The 12,956-nt window shown below is 35.4% G+C and overlaps 2 protein-coding genes across 6 annotated transcripts; one reads left to right on the plus strand and one right to left on the minus strand.

The window, feature by feature from the left end:
- Nucleotides 1-615: 615 nt before the first annotated feature.
- LOC105127613 (binding protein) lies at nucleotides 616-8,332 on the minus strand. 2 transcript variants are annotated; one of them, XM_011028974.1, is made up of 17 exons: nucleotides 8,109-8,332; nucleotides 7,322-7,665; nucleotides 7,015-7,175; nucleotides 5,741-6,923; nucleotides 5,399-5,590; nucleotides 4,588-5,250; nucleotides 4,323-4,496; nucleotides 4,094-4,161; nucleotides 3,791-4,013; nucleotides 3,606-3,705; nucleotides 3,394-3,509; nucleotides 3,245-3,302; nucleotides 2,491-2,642; nucleotides 2,199-2,400; nucleotides 1,210-1,347; nucleotides 1,038-1,131; nucleotides 616-859 (listed from the first exon to the last, which is right to left on the minus strand). In XM_011028974.1, exons 1-17 carry the CDS (start codon nucleotides 8,308-8,310, stop codon nucleotides 856-858), a joined length of 4,074 nt encoding a protein of 1,357 aa, XP_011027276.1. In that variant the 5' UTR covers nucleotides 8,311-8,332; the 3' UTR covers nucleotides 616-855. The 2 variants fall into 2 exon arrangements, with proteins under 2 accessions (XP_011027276.1, XP_011027277.1); XM_011028975.1 differs by lacking the exon at nucleotides 616-859 and having other exon boundaries at nucleotides 1,033-1,131.
- Nucleotides 8,333-10,297: 1,965 nt separating this feature from the next.
- LOC105127614 (uncharacterized) lies at nucleotides 10,298-12,862 on the plus strand. Of its 4 annotated transcripts, none has more exons than XM_011028979.1 (2): nucleotides 10,298-10,664; nucleotides 12,490-12,862. In XM_011028979.1, the coding sequence occupies exon 1, from the start codon at nucleotides 10,498-10,500 to the stop codon at nucleotides 10,642-10,644; it is 147 nt and encodes a 48-aa protein (XP_011027281.1). In that variant the 5' UTR covers nucleotides 10,298-10,497; the 3' UTR covers nucleotides 10,645-10,664; nucleotides 12,490-12,862. The 4 variants fall into 4 exon arrangements, with proteins under 4 accessions (XP_011027281.1, XP_011027280.1, XP_011027279.1 ...); XM_011028978.1 differs by lacking the exon at nucleotides 12,490-12,862 and adding an exon at nucleotides 12,015-12,266; XM_011028977.1 differs by lacking the exon at nucleotides 12,490-12,862 and adding an exon at nucleotides 12,026-12,266.
- The last annotated feature ends 94 nt before the right edge of the window (nucleotides 12,863-12,956 follow it).

The following is a 12,956-nucleotide window of genomic DNA, read 5'->3' on the forward strand; positions in this document are numbered from 1 at the left end:
AGCTCCTTAAGCTTAGCTTTTACAGAGAGATGCCATCATGCATGGTTATCAGATTCAGACCTTGCAAAGCGTGGGTTATTGAGTTGTCATATCATTTCGAGTAAACAATATTATTTTAATTTTATTAAAAAAGACTTAACAGGCTTCGAGTTAATCCATTATTAAGTAATCTAGTATCAATGTAAAAATGGTTCATAATAAAACATGGTCCGAATTAAGCTCTAAATTGCCGAGTTACCGTATCAACTTTTAAGTCAAATTGAGTTTAATCGTTTTCAACAGTTATTTATTAAACTTTATTATTCTAATAATGAATTCCAACATATATCAAACATTTCCTATAATCTATTGTTAACTTCTCTCCTTAGAATTACAGTGTGGATGGATATGCTTGCAAAGTCATGCGGGTTATGTTTGCTCATTTTGATGGTGTATGAATTCTCTGGAATCATCTATGATATTTACCCCCTTTAATTTTATGAATTCTATCAAATTATTTTCAAAAGCTTGTTTTCTTTTGATTGCACTCATGGCGTTTCATTGCCAATGACATCCTCTTAATAAAATTGGCTGAGATCATCTAAATCAAATAGAATCTTTACGGTGAAAACAGTGGACGTAAGAAGTTTTTAATTCATCAAGCAAAAAATGGTAAAAAGTAAAGTTCCAGAACTGCGTGGTGCATTTTTTCATAACACAAATGCATACAGACTGCGATACATCTTTGTAGCCATTCTTTAAGTAAAAGAAGCAATATGATACAAATACCTTCTCAAAATCTTGAAACTTTACTTTTCTTCATTTATGGAAAAGCAACGACTGGTCTGCAAGCTACCCCTACTTCTCTCTTTTTTCCTATCTGCATGATCACATAAAAAATTTGTCACTCTTTTATGGACCTGATACGGTGAGACGACAGCAACAGCTCTGACAATCATGGGTAAGGCCAAATTCTCGTGGATTTTTTTTTCTTGTGGAAATTTGTACACGAGCATGCGGCACATACATACGCATGGAGATAATATTTAGAAACCTACCTTTGCTTTGACCTGGTGGATCGTCTAGTTGATGCAGAAATATCACCACTCTCACCCTTCACTTTGCTTTCCGTAGCTCTAGATTTGGAGGCCACTGTAAAAGATAGCAGATTATAGCAACAGTAGGAAACAGTTGACTGTAGTTAGAACAGAGTCGGAGAACTTGAATGACCTTTTGACTGCACTTCAGTGCCATCTGACTCCATGCCTGTCACCTCACTTGAAGTACCTGAATATTCACCTGAGCTGTTGATCTCAGAATCCGATGATTGAACCATTTCTTCCATTGATGGATCATCGATTTCACCATCTGCTTCATTGGTTACCAAGCGTAGGCAGAAAGTATCATTTATAAGCACAGATCTTACAAACAGGAACACAATTCTTTAAAGGCTAGTTGAACCGAACATTCCTTGCTTAAATGCCAATACCATATCCACAAACAATGCAGTGCGTCCAGGTAATATGGCCCTGAAAGGCTACACCTTCACTAAGGTTCCATCAATTATTTAACCCTTTGGAACGAATGAAGCCTATTCAAGATGGAACTAAAGTTTACAAAACAAAATGTGTTACATTGAAAAGATGAGATGCATTTGAAATTAGTAGGAACCAAGGTACCGAAAGAGAAATTAAAATCAGTAAATAGTTCACTACATTTGCGTTCCACACTCAAAAACAAGATATCGATAACCGAAAAAAAAAACAGAGAAATCCTGAAAAAGACATCCGAGTCAACAAGTTGTATCTTGAACAGGCACACAATAAGCACGAGTACGATGCCTGGCAATATATCCTAGCAAAATCCAAGGCTTAAGTACATCTAATCACCTAAATGGAGGAAGATTTGATCAGACCTCCAAAGCATTTTGTGGAAAGGCTGAATCTACAAAATATCCTATTGATACTTCTTACCTTTTAGGGGTGTATTCATCAGTAGAAAAAGATATCAAGGATTCAAGAATGTCATCTGACATGTACATTGTTTGATCAGATGTTATTGCTAGGTAATTCAAAAGCTTCCAAAATATAGCGATAAATGTCTTAGGAAAATCTGGAAGCACGGGGAAAGTTCCAAGACATTAAACATTGAAACTAGCACCCCCTTCCAAAAAGAATATATATATATATATATCTGATCCTTTATATTACTGTACCAACCTTCAATAACATCTGATCCTTCACTCACTTCTCCTTCATTTCTAGCCACCGCACAACCTTCCATGCCACCGATTTTCTGCTGATGAATTTGGGCATTTCTTGCTGTCTCTTCCTGTTCTTTCTTTTCCATGTGGAACTTAGTAAGCTTCTCCTCAAATTCCTCAATGCACAATTTAAGTTCTGGTTTTGCAAACTTCTTAGCCTGTTTGCACATAATGAAAATGGAAAGCATACCATTAAATCATTACAAATGATGGGATGGAAGAGGAACAGGATTACAGAAATCCAATACCTTAATGATTATGCTTTTAAAATTGTCCATGACAGAATCCTCAGACAGGACATGTTCAAACGTCTTAAATGAATCAATGAGTTTTTTCATTCCCTTTTCAGTAAATGCTAGCTGGGAGAGGCAATACGAGATGTATTCCCACTGCCTAGTATCTGCAGCAATAGAGCAGTCCACACAGTAAAGAAAAAATCATCTTTGAAGAACTATATATATATATATTAACAAGCATGGGAGAAAATCATGTGCTACACGTAAAAACAAAAGGAACATCTCCATCGATGCATGTTTTTCTTTTCCTTCCTCTGTTTTGTCCTAAAAGCAGGCAGTGTAAGATTCGAGACCAAGTAGTCCAGGAAAAGTCTGCATGCACTTGTAAATAATAATTAAAAATGAAAAAGCAATGAGCATCTCCTTCTATGCACAGGAAATGAGAGTACATTTACAATCTCATGCTTATAAAGGAGATATGGTTTCGTGCATCTACGTGAGTGATGGTTTTTAGAACAAATTTTAACAATAATTGAAATAGCTGAATTTGCAAGTATGGTGTAGCACATGCACCGTACAAAAGTCATAAATCACTTAAACATTAAAATCAATGCTATCAAACAAGTTTGAATAAGATCATATTCTCTCAGCCAGTAAGTTCGTACTCGGTGTACTATTGCATAACACAGCAGACTTGATCTGACACCATACGATCACATCAGCTTGGTAAACACTGTGGACAGAAGCATAATGAATAAAGACATACCTGTCACTCCACTGAACCTGTTGCAAAGCTTTTCAACAAGAGACTCCATTTGTTTGTCCTGGGGAGAATCAGGGAAGTATAATGTTCAAGTCATTGTTAAGGGCAAATACTTGCTAAATCAACTCAGTTGAGCAGTCTATAGTCTATACCTTTTTAATGGACCCAATTAAAAATTGCATGATGTTGCAGAAAGTCTCCCTTTTCAGCTCCTGGTTGGATAATTTGCCAAGTATATCTGGAAGTAAGTTATATATAGGATTGCTTCCTGCATTATAGTTACGAAAACAATTCAGCATCCATTTTCCAAGAGAAATGACCAAATGACTTAGCATGGCATTACTAGTTAAGTATCAATATTTACCTTTCTTTGACAGCTCATGAAAGAAAAGTTTAGCGAGATTTGAAATCCTCTCCTGTTCATCTTCTAATCTTATAGCCATCTCATTTATATAACCTTTAACCTGATAAGCAAATGCCCAGAATCAGATATTGTATCATTAAAATAGCAGAGAAAGAACGGTGAAAGAGATTAGCAGGTTCTCTGACCTTCATCATATCATTTAATATGAGATGTGAAAGCACCAGCACAGCATTTTTCCTAACAGAAACCGAAGGATCTCGTAAGCGAGCATACATGTTTTCAGTCCATGGTTCTAACAGATTAGGAAACCGAACTGCCAAATCTCCAAGAGCAATAGTGCAGTTTGAACGAACAGTTTCTGATGGTGCACTTTCCACAACTGTGAAGAGAAGCTGGAGATTTGCATCACTGAGAACACATTCACCCCGAAGTTAGGCATAAGCTTTACATGAGCGTGAGTGAGAGAAAGAGAACGGGGGAGGTCTCACCAAAAATCTGGATCAATAATCATAAATCGACAAAGAGCAAGCATTCCAGATGCCTGTAGTTCAGGATACTGAATAACATAAAGTCCTGTTAGTTTCACTGAAAAATTGGAGTATATTCAATTATTCATGGAAAACAAAAGATGATGATTGCATCATGTCATACACAAATCTCTCAAAGAAGAAAGCAAACGCGAAGGCTTTGTATAGCCAGAAAAGCTAATAGAATCACCTTTTGCATCAAACTAAAATTTCTACAAAGCTTCGACAGGAAAGGTGCACAAAGCCCTATCAAATATTTCTCTTTGGAACCACCAGCAACAATCTCTTTCTCTGCTCTCTCAGAGAGCGTATCCAGAATTGCATCTTCAGAGGCAGAAACACCTAGCTCCGCATTGATGTTATCCTGCAACAAATAGTCAAAGAGATATTCCAAATTAAAAGCTGGAGTTTGTTGTACATGACAAATGATGTATAGTACGAAATTTTCAACCTACCTTTGGTGTATCATCTTGTTTTATACCATTATTATGAGCATTCTGTCCATCGGCTCCCAATTTATCCCTCTTCAGCTTCTGTTTTTGGATCTTCCGAACACAGGTTTCTATGTATAGTAACTGATTCATGGCAACATGACTTGTGACAAATAAATATCTACTAATTTTTGCTACTTGAACTGTTGTAAGAATATCAGCGCTGCCACTTTCAATATCATTCTGCAAGTCATCTCCTCCATTACAAATGAAAACAGAACTAAGAGATTTCTTTACAAGATCAGCAGCTAGGGTTTCCGGAGTGGGATGAATGGTATATATGACACCTATTGCTTTATCAGCAGCAGCATACCATGTGTTTTCTGGAAGCCAAGAGCCACTAATCAAGTTCTCTAAGAAACCAAACACACGGCTACCATTACTAGCCAACAGCTTTTTCTTGTCCTCTTCTGACAATCTCTGAATGGCAATGCATGCTGTCCTGGCAAGCAAAGGGTCCACTTTAGCCCAACGGCCAAAGCCAATATCAATAATATCTTGCAAGTGTGAGCCAAGAACTCCAGGGGACGCTTTTGCAGCCATGCAAAGCACTGATAAAGCTCCACGACTTTGCTCTGGGGTTGTACCACTAATGTTAAAGCAAAAGAAATCCCATAATGCTGATATCTGCAAAAACAAATGCTTTATGAGAGATCTTGAAGTGGCATGAACAGATGAATATTAAGTAAAAGAATATAAAGTAACACCTTTTAACTTTGAATTAATTACTAACAGCAACTAAAACCTCCAAAATCATATGATAAGAGGGACTCACTGTGCTTGTGGAGATATCACCTTTGGAAACCAATGCATTGACAATAAATTCCAGAGCTGCAAGATCTCCTATATTTGAATGTATGGCAAGATCCAAAAGATTCTTAGTAGTATCTACTGGATTTTTCCGGACATAAATTGTAATGAAGGCATTCTCCACAGCTTCATAGATGGATTTATCCTGAGAGAATACCTGCAGAATCCAGCAATGATGACAGCATTAATTTCAACAGTTTAAACTATAAGTACAGAGTAGACAACCTTAAAATTAAGAATACATCATCTTTGCTTCCTAACTTGCAGTGTCACTATTTCCCAGGCATGACCAAAATTAAAAACCTACCAATGGCAACATCTTACGGAGGCAAGCCTCTGCACCATCAATTTGGAACTGTTTGCACCTCATCAGCAACAAAATAGTGTTCTCAACATCTGTGGCTGAAGATGAAGCCATCAACTGGACAAGCGTAGGCATTGTGGCAGATACACACTTAGAAAATATCAAGCCAGCCTCCAGAGATGCAACCAAAGCCCTGGTTTGCTCCAAATTCCCAATATCAGGCACTGAGCTATCCTTCTGAGGAATCCCTTCTTCCAGAGTAGGCACACTGTCAGTTAAACTCTCCTGCTGTTCCTTAACTGGTTCTTCTATATTAACATCATCCACCTCACCTCCATCATAGGTCTCATTATCAGATTGCAATCCATCCAGAACACTTTCTGCACTTTTTTCTGGTTCAAGCTCATTCAACTTCTTATTGTATTGTTCTAATGTTGCTTGAAATGAAGCTACTCGAAGCTGGGGACCAAAAGGGTTATGCTGCAACATCATGATAAGCAAATTTATTGCAGCTTTTCTAACTATTGCAGATTTATCCTCCAATCTCCCAGCAGCAACTGCAGCAACCTCATTCCACAGACCAATTGAAACAGAATGCTCTTCACATAGTTCAGCCCAAACTTGAAGAACCCGACTCCTGGTATAAGCAGAAACATCTCGGCAGCGCTCAAGCAAGATTTCCAACATGGCTTGCTTTGTGCGGAGACGAACAGATTTAGAACTGACATCACCCTCAACATCCTTAAATGCCTTTGCCACCAACTTCCCCAGAACAGCAACAAGAGCATTCCTTATCTTGTAAGATTCTCCTCCAAAATGTGGGACCAAGACCCCAATGTTAGTTGAAATCAACTTTGGTAGCCGATCAGCAAGCTCTACAAGAAAACGCCCAACATTTTCAGCCCCAACAGTGTCTTTCACATAAGCTTTTGGATTAGTCCTCCCAACCTCTCTGATCAAAGAACTGGCAAGGGTGCCATCAGCATACTTCTTCTCAGCCCCAGCAACCGCATCAGCCATGTGGGTAACAACATAGTCATATTTGTGAACTAGGTGCATGATTGAAGCACATGACTGTGCTGTATAGTGGTATTTCGTAGCACAAGCCCCAATTATTCGGCAAAGAGCATCTTTTGTCTCAGAGTCCTTTATAAGTGTTGCATTCTCAAACAAACCAAATGCATTTCTGTAAAACCCCAAATCAAAAAATTTCAAACACAGCACCAAAACATAATTATGGCAAGTCAAAGCAGAACAACATTACTAAGTAAGCTTACTTTGTAATGAAAGAAAGATAATTTTCATCAGGGTCTGTCGATCCAAAGAGCAACGCAAGGTTGATCTCTAGTGAATTAGCAATCAAATTAAGTATCCGGCCCCTCTGTGGTTCCCAATTCCATGAATGTACCGGCTGTTTCTTCCTATTAGGCCCTGTCATCTAAACCAATCCAACAACAATATCACACCCAACAAGTCACACACGCACAGGCACACACAAAATTCAAAAAAAAAATAAAACAGCAAACCCAATATCACTCTCACACCTAAAAATCCCTTCAGGTAGCATGATGGCAAATAGATTACCTTAGTTTTGTTATTTGAACTAGCACTTGACTCCTCAGATAGAACAATACTGACGAGGAAAAATGTGTAAATTTTAAGAGCATTTCGATAAGAAGAAACTCGATCAAGCACCGGAGGAGTCTCATTCCCATTGTCATTATCATCATCCTGACCTTGAAAAACGCGCAAGAGAGAATCCACATTTGGGAGCAAAACACTTAGATTCGACCGAAGACTCTCCACAAGATTGACTTTACAGGATGGAGTTAGACTAGAAAACTCCTTAACTAACGAATATACGTGATCAAACACTTCTTGCTCCTCAATGCAGAATATCTCTTTATCCGACAAATCAAAGGATACTCCTAATCCAACAAAAAAAATCGATCAGAGTCTAAAAAACCATTAAAAATTGAATTTTCCATCAGTAATTCAAGATTACATTCACAATTAAAATTAATTGCTAAAAAGCGTCGAAATTGAGCTCTTTAATTACATTTTTAAAACACCTAATCCTATAAAAATTCAAAATTTTTAATAATTTTTTTTATAAAAACTAAATCTTTCTGTTTCACTCTATTATGATTCATAAGAACAACTAAGTTAAGAGTTTATTTTCCCTATTATTAACAGTTCACTAAAATATAAAAAATTCTTTTGTTTTCCCGCACCTTCTCGAAAAACAAACAAAACTAAACCCTTACCTTGTCGAGAAATAAACAAAAACAACGAGAAATACCAAGTTGAAAAGAAGTAGAACATGATAGCATGAGTGTAATTAGTGGGATTGAGTAAGGATGGAACTGACCTTTGACAAATTCTTCGAGTTCAGGAAGACGGAGAGAAGCGACGTCGGTTGGGTTCAGAACGTGGAGACGATTGTCTTCGTTTTCTTCTTCTAAGGATTTTAGATTTTTTGGAAACACAAAATGAGGAGCCATTTTCAGAGAGATAGAGAATTTGAATGGGGTTGTTCTCTGCTTCTCTTTTGGGATCTTCTTTCTTTGCATGAGGTGGGGGATGAAATTTGAATGGGACACTGAAAAGGGGAGGGAGCGGGAATTTGAGTGAAGTTATGGGCTCAGCCCATTATATTACAGGCCTCTGAATGTTTCATTCGGGCCTGGCCATATAAGGCCCGATAAACATGGCCCTGTGTGGAATCCGTAAGATGGTCGAAAGCAGGTATTAGGGCTTTCATCCAAACCAATAAGCATGACCTTGGCCTCTTTTTTAAACTGTTTTTCATTAAAAAAAATATATTAAATTAATATTTTTTATATTATTTCAATGAATTTAACTTGCAAAATCATTTTACCCCACATTAATAAGCACACATTAATTAAACAATAGCTTTATTGATTACTAAAAATATTTAAGAAAAAACTCAAATAGGTTTAAAATTCAAAATAACTGAGATTTAATTGGATTTAAAAAAACATTTATCACAACCAATCTTAATTAAAATAATTTGGACACCATGATTTAATTAAATTTTAAAATTTATAATCGGATTCTAACTTGGTTCAAGGCACATGAGAGATAAAAACAATATTTATCAATACATACCATACATTTACTTCTCCTTGATCACAATTAGATAAAAAACCAAAATAAGAAATATTTATTTCTTAATATTATGTAATTTAATTTAATTTAACTTAACTTAACTTTAAAATGTAAATTACGAGATATAATAAAATTTTTATTTTTTTTAAATTGGATGTGTGGTGTAAAAACACTCTCGTTAAAATAAATAAATATTTTTTAATTTTAAAAGGTAACTTAACTAGTTAAATTTTAAATTTATTTTTTAATAATTTTAAATTTAAATTTTTTTAATACTATTAAAAATTTATATAATTATAAACTCTTAAATTAAAAAATACACCGGCTCATCCAAGCACCAACTCTAATATAAATATATATATTGCAACTTTATTAAAGATGTCATGTGTATTACTTATGGGTTACAGCTTTTCTTTATTTAATGCTTTTAACAATCAATGCTTTTATTGACATGGGTCTCCCTGTCTCTCTCGACGAGAATTGAATCCCTGGGCACCATGCCACGTGTCCTTCATTTGCCAATCAGGTTCTTGTCCAAAAGAACTCAACTGAGCTTCCATTGTAACATCAAAGATTGCCCCTTTTTTTGGGCGTAATTTTCCACAAAACCCATGTCCCAAGACAGAGCACTGTCCTTGCTTGCAAGACCATCAACCACAGCAAAGAAATAAAAAAACAAATCATGAAAAAAGAACTCCTCACTGGCTAATATTATTTTATTCTCAAATATAATCCTCTTAAGATTCAATGGAATTTCTCAACTTATTTGATAATCATGATAATTATAAATTAAAATAATTCGTTATAATCAAATTAAAATTCATCTGTGTTACTTAATAAACTAATTATAGTCAAATCAAATTTTAATAGCATTTTTAATCAAATTAAAATTCATCTGTGTTCCTTAATAAACTAATTATAGTCAAATCAAATTTTAATTGCATTTTTAACTTAGTAGAACAATATTTTGGGAATAAAATCACTCTCACAAATCAGGTGTTTCCACAAATAAAATTTTTGGAAATTCTTTCATGATAGATGACTAATTAAGAAATAGACAAAACAATTATATATACATATATATATATATATTGGAGTTTTATCCATGATTTTCTCCAAAAAAAATTAGTTATAGAATGATTTACTAACTCATTTTATTTTTAAAATTTTATTTATTGATTAATCTACTTAATTAAGAAATATTATTGAAATCTAAACTTACAACAACTAATTGACTACAATTTATTATTTTCATCGATGATTATTTAACTAATAAGTTAAAGAATCTTATTAAAATGTAAATAAATTATTATTAAGAATATAGAAAAAAAACCTTTATATTAAAAAAAGAATTTTTTATTTTTTTATTTTTAAGAAAGTGTTGTTTCTAAAAATACACCTGGAGGTGTGCTAGCTTCCCAAAAAATTTGTCGGGAGGTTATATTTTTTTTTTAAATAAAAAAAAACACTCAAAGTCTTTCCAAATCTTTGACTTCATCATCTGTAACTAGCAGCTTTGGACAGCAGGTTGTTGATCCTGAAATGGGGTTATCTTTCTCTCTTGAAAGCTGAAATCTTAAAAGGGAGAGGAAAGGAAAGAAAGCGTCAGAGAGAGTAAGAGAGGAGAAATGGCAATGCCATGGAGCATGGCTATATGGATTGCAAATATGGTATGGATGGGACTTATAGGATTGGTTTCTACTTGCTTGACTATTGCTGATGAGCTTGCTAGTTCTCTTAGAACCGGAGATATTGGTCCTTTTCATGTTGGCTGATCTTCTTCCTTCAAAACTAGGTGACTCTTTCTTTTCGCCTTGTCTATTGCCTTATCTTGTGTACCTGCAATTTTTCTCTTATCTAATTCAATCAGGCAATTGCTGTTTCTTTACTGGCCATCCCAAATATATTTCTTTTTCTTTGTTGGGTTTCTGTTTGATACCTTGTTTTCAATTATTTAATCAATCTGATGTCTTGTGGTTCTTGTTCAATTCCACTACAGCTGGTTAACTTTTGGAATTTAAAATATCAAAATATTTGGGTGGTTTTGTGTTATTTTCTTTTATTAGTCTTGAAAGGCATATGATTTTTCATGTAACTCAATTGCTTCTTTAACTCCTGCTTCTGCTAATAAATAACAGTTGGATGCATGATGGCCTTCATCTTGTCGGTAGCGTGGCTTTCTGTCTATGTTTGTGTTTGTGTCTTTTGAAGTATATGTGTTGTCTAGCAAATTATTGGTGATCAGGATAAAGGAGTTCATGTAGTTTTCAGTACTTGCTTGGTGTAGAACTTCCTTTGAATGTGACATACGAAAGAGCTGATCTTGACAAAAATCTGGAACTAGAATGGAATTGTAAGTTAAACGATTTGTTCCTTGACCCATCGGACCTGTGGGAGTGGGGGTGGTCCTGCAGCACAAAGATGGGGTTATTCATGATTGTATTGTTACCAGGTTTCTCTGGCAAGGTTTTGGGAAACTTTGCTTTCTCATCCCATAATGTCCTCGTTCTCAACAGAACCTGATGGTGTCTCATCTGAGACATAATTTTGTTATGTGTGCTGTGCATCTCCTTTTATATGCCCTAATATAAACTTCAAAATTTGGCAGATTGATCTGTCTTGTACATGTTTCTGGATTTCATGTATCATGGCAGTGGTGGTAGCAATCGAGAAAAGTTTTCACATAATGTTTGTGGTCTCATTCTGATCCTCTTAAGCTCGGTCGAGATATGGTTTTAGTATGTAGCTCAGTTGTTGCTTTCCATATTGCAAAATTTTGGGGAATCTTGGTCCTAGTTCTCTAGTTAGTTTATTGACAAAGGACTGTTACCCTTTTCAATGGATTTCTAGCGTTGCATATCAAATGTGAATGTATAACTTGGTTGGCTTCATAGGTGGTTTTATGGTTCTTCCATTGCTTCAGGTTTTTGTTGGCTTTGCATCTTTGAGACATGTATTCCATGTTGGTCTCAATGGTTTGTTTGACCCTATCCAATGTTTTTCTGATCCTCTTAATCTGGTTATAGCTTCTTTTCAAATATCTTTGCAGCATATGGCCTTGTCTTTTTAAGGCAATCTTAACAAAAGTGAGAAATTGTTTGGTTTTTGGTTCTTTTGTTAGTGAATTTACTCATGCACTTGACAGTAATGATACAGGTTAAAAAAAAAACAACCATGATGAAGTTCACCTGCAAAATAGCTTGCCTGAAGCCTTAATTGGCTATTCTTCTGGCCATCTTTTTCAGTGTCAGTCTTTCAAGTTTGTGCAGAGAATAAAATACAATCATAAACAGAGTGCCATTCATTACCTTGAGAAATTATGTAAATAAACTGAAAGGTGTTCATATGCCGGAGATGTGATTCTTTGAGTTCCTACTTGCTAGTAGCTTGGTCGAGTTGGTATCCTGCATGCACTTGAACCTTTGTTTCTTACTTCACAAAACAGTCGGTGACTGTCTAAAGTATTTTACTTCACAGATTAATTTGACTTCAAAGATAGTAGAAATAAAGTGATGTGTATATTGAAACTAGGAATTCTTCCAAGATGCTTCGAGTTTTAATTCAAACATACTGGAATTGTATATCTCATTTAATTTGACTTTCGACTATCATATCCACAGAAAGTGTAAGAAGATCAAGAGGAGATGATTCCGCAGAAGTTGGAGCTCTTAGTATTTAGTAGCTCAGACAGCGAATAACAGTAGCAGAATTTTGTTGAGCAGAATTCTGTCTGGCAGCAATTGTATTACAAATGTTTGCAACGCATGAGATTTGAAAAAAAGGTTTATGTTTCAGTTGTTTTTTCTATTGCACTGATGGTTGAACTGTTGCGATTATGAACTGTATATAGATTGCGGGGCACTAAATATACCAACGAACGTACATTAGATTTAGTTTGTTCTTGGCAGTACTGCAAGGGTGTATGATTTAGTGATCCTTGCTCCTGCAAAGCATCAGAGATATGAAATGAAATATAGAGTTCAGTTCTGCCTATGTCACTTCATGAGAAATGGAATTTAAGGCACGCCAATCTCTTTTTTGTTTGTGCCACAAATTTACGCAAAAACCATCAAATGGCCTCCTCTAT

This window comes from Populus euphratica, unplaced genomic scaffold, assembly GCF_000495115.2.
Source record: "Populus euphratica unplaced genomic scaffold, PopEup_1.0 scaffold13.1, whole genome shotgun sequence".
In the NCBI taxonomy this organism is placed as follows: Eukaryota; Viridiplantae; Streptophyta; class Magnoliopsida; order Malpighiales; family Salicaceae; genus Populus; species Populus euphratica.

Bases quoted from the DNA above. Each gene is read 5' to 3' on its own strand.
- LOC105127613 (XM_011028974.1), bottom strand. From the start codon at position 8,310: ATGCAAAGAAAGAAGATCCCAAAAGAGAAGCAGAGAACAACCCCATTC. The intron at 5,251-5,398 runs GTGAGTCCCTCT...TTGTTTTTGCAG, and splicing joins GTGATATCTCCACAAGCACA to ATATCAGCATTATGGGATTT. The intron at 4,014-4,093 runs GTGAGACCTCCC...ATGTGTTCTCAG, and splicing joins ATTATTGATCCAGATTTTTG to TGATGCAAATCTCCAGCTTC.
- LOC105127614 (XM_011028979.1), top strand. From the start codon at position 10,498: ATGGCAATGCCATGGAGCATGGCTATATGGATTGCAAATATGGTATGG.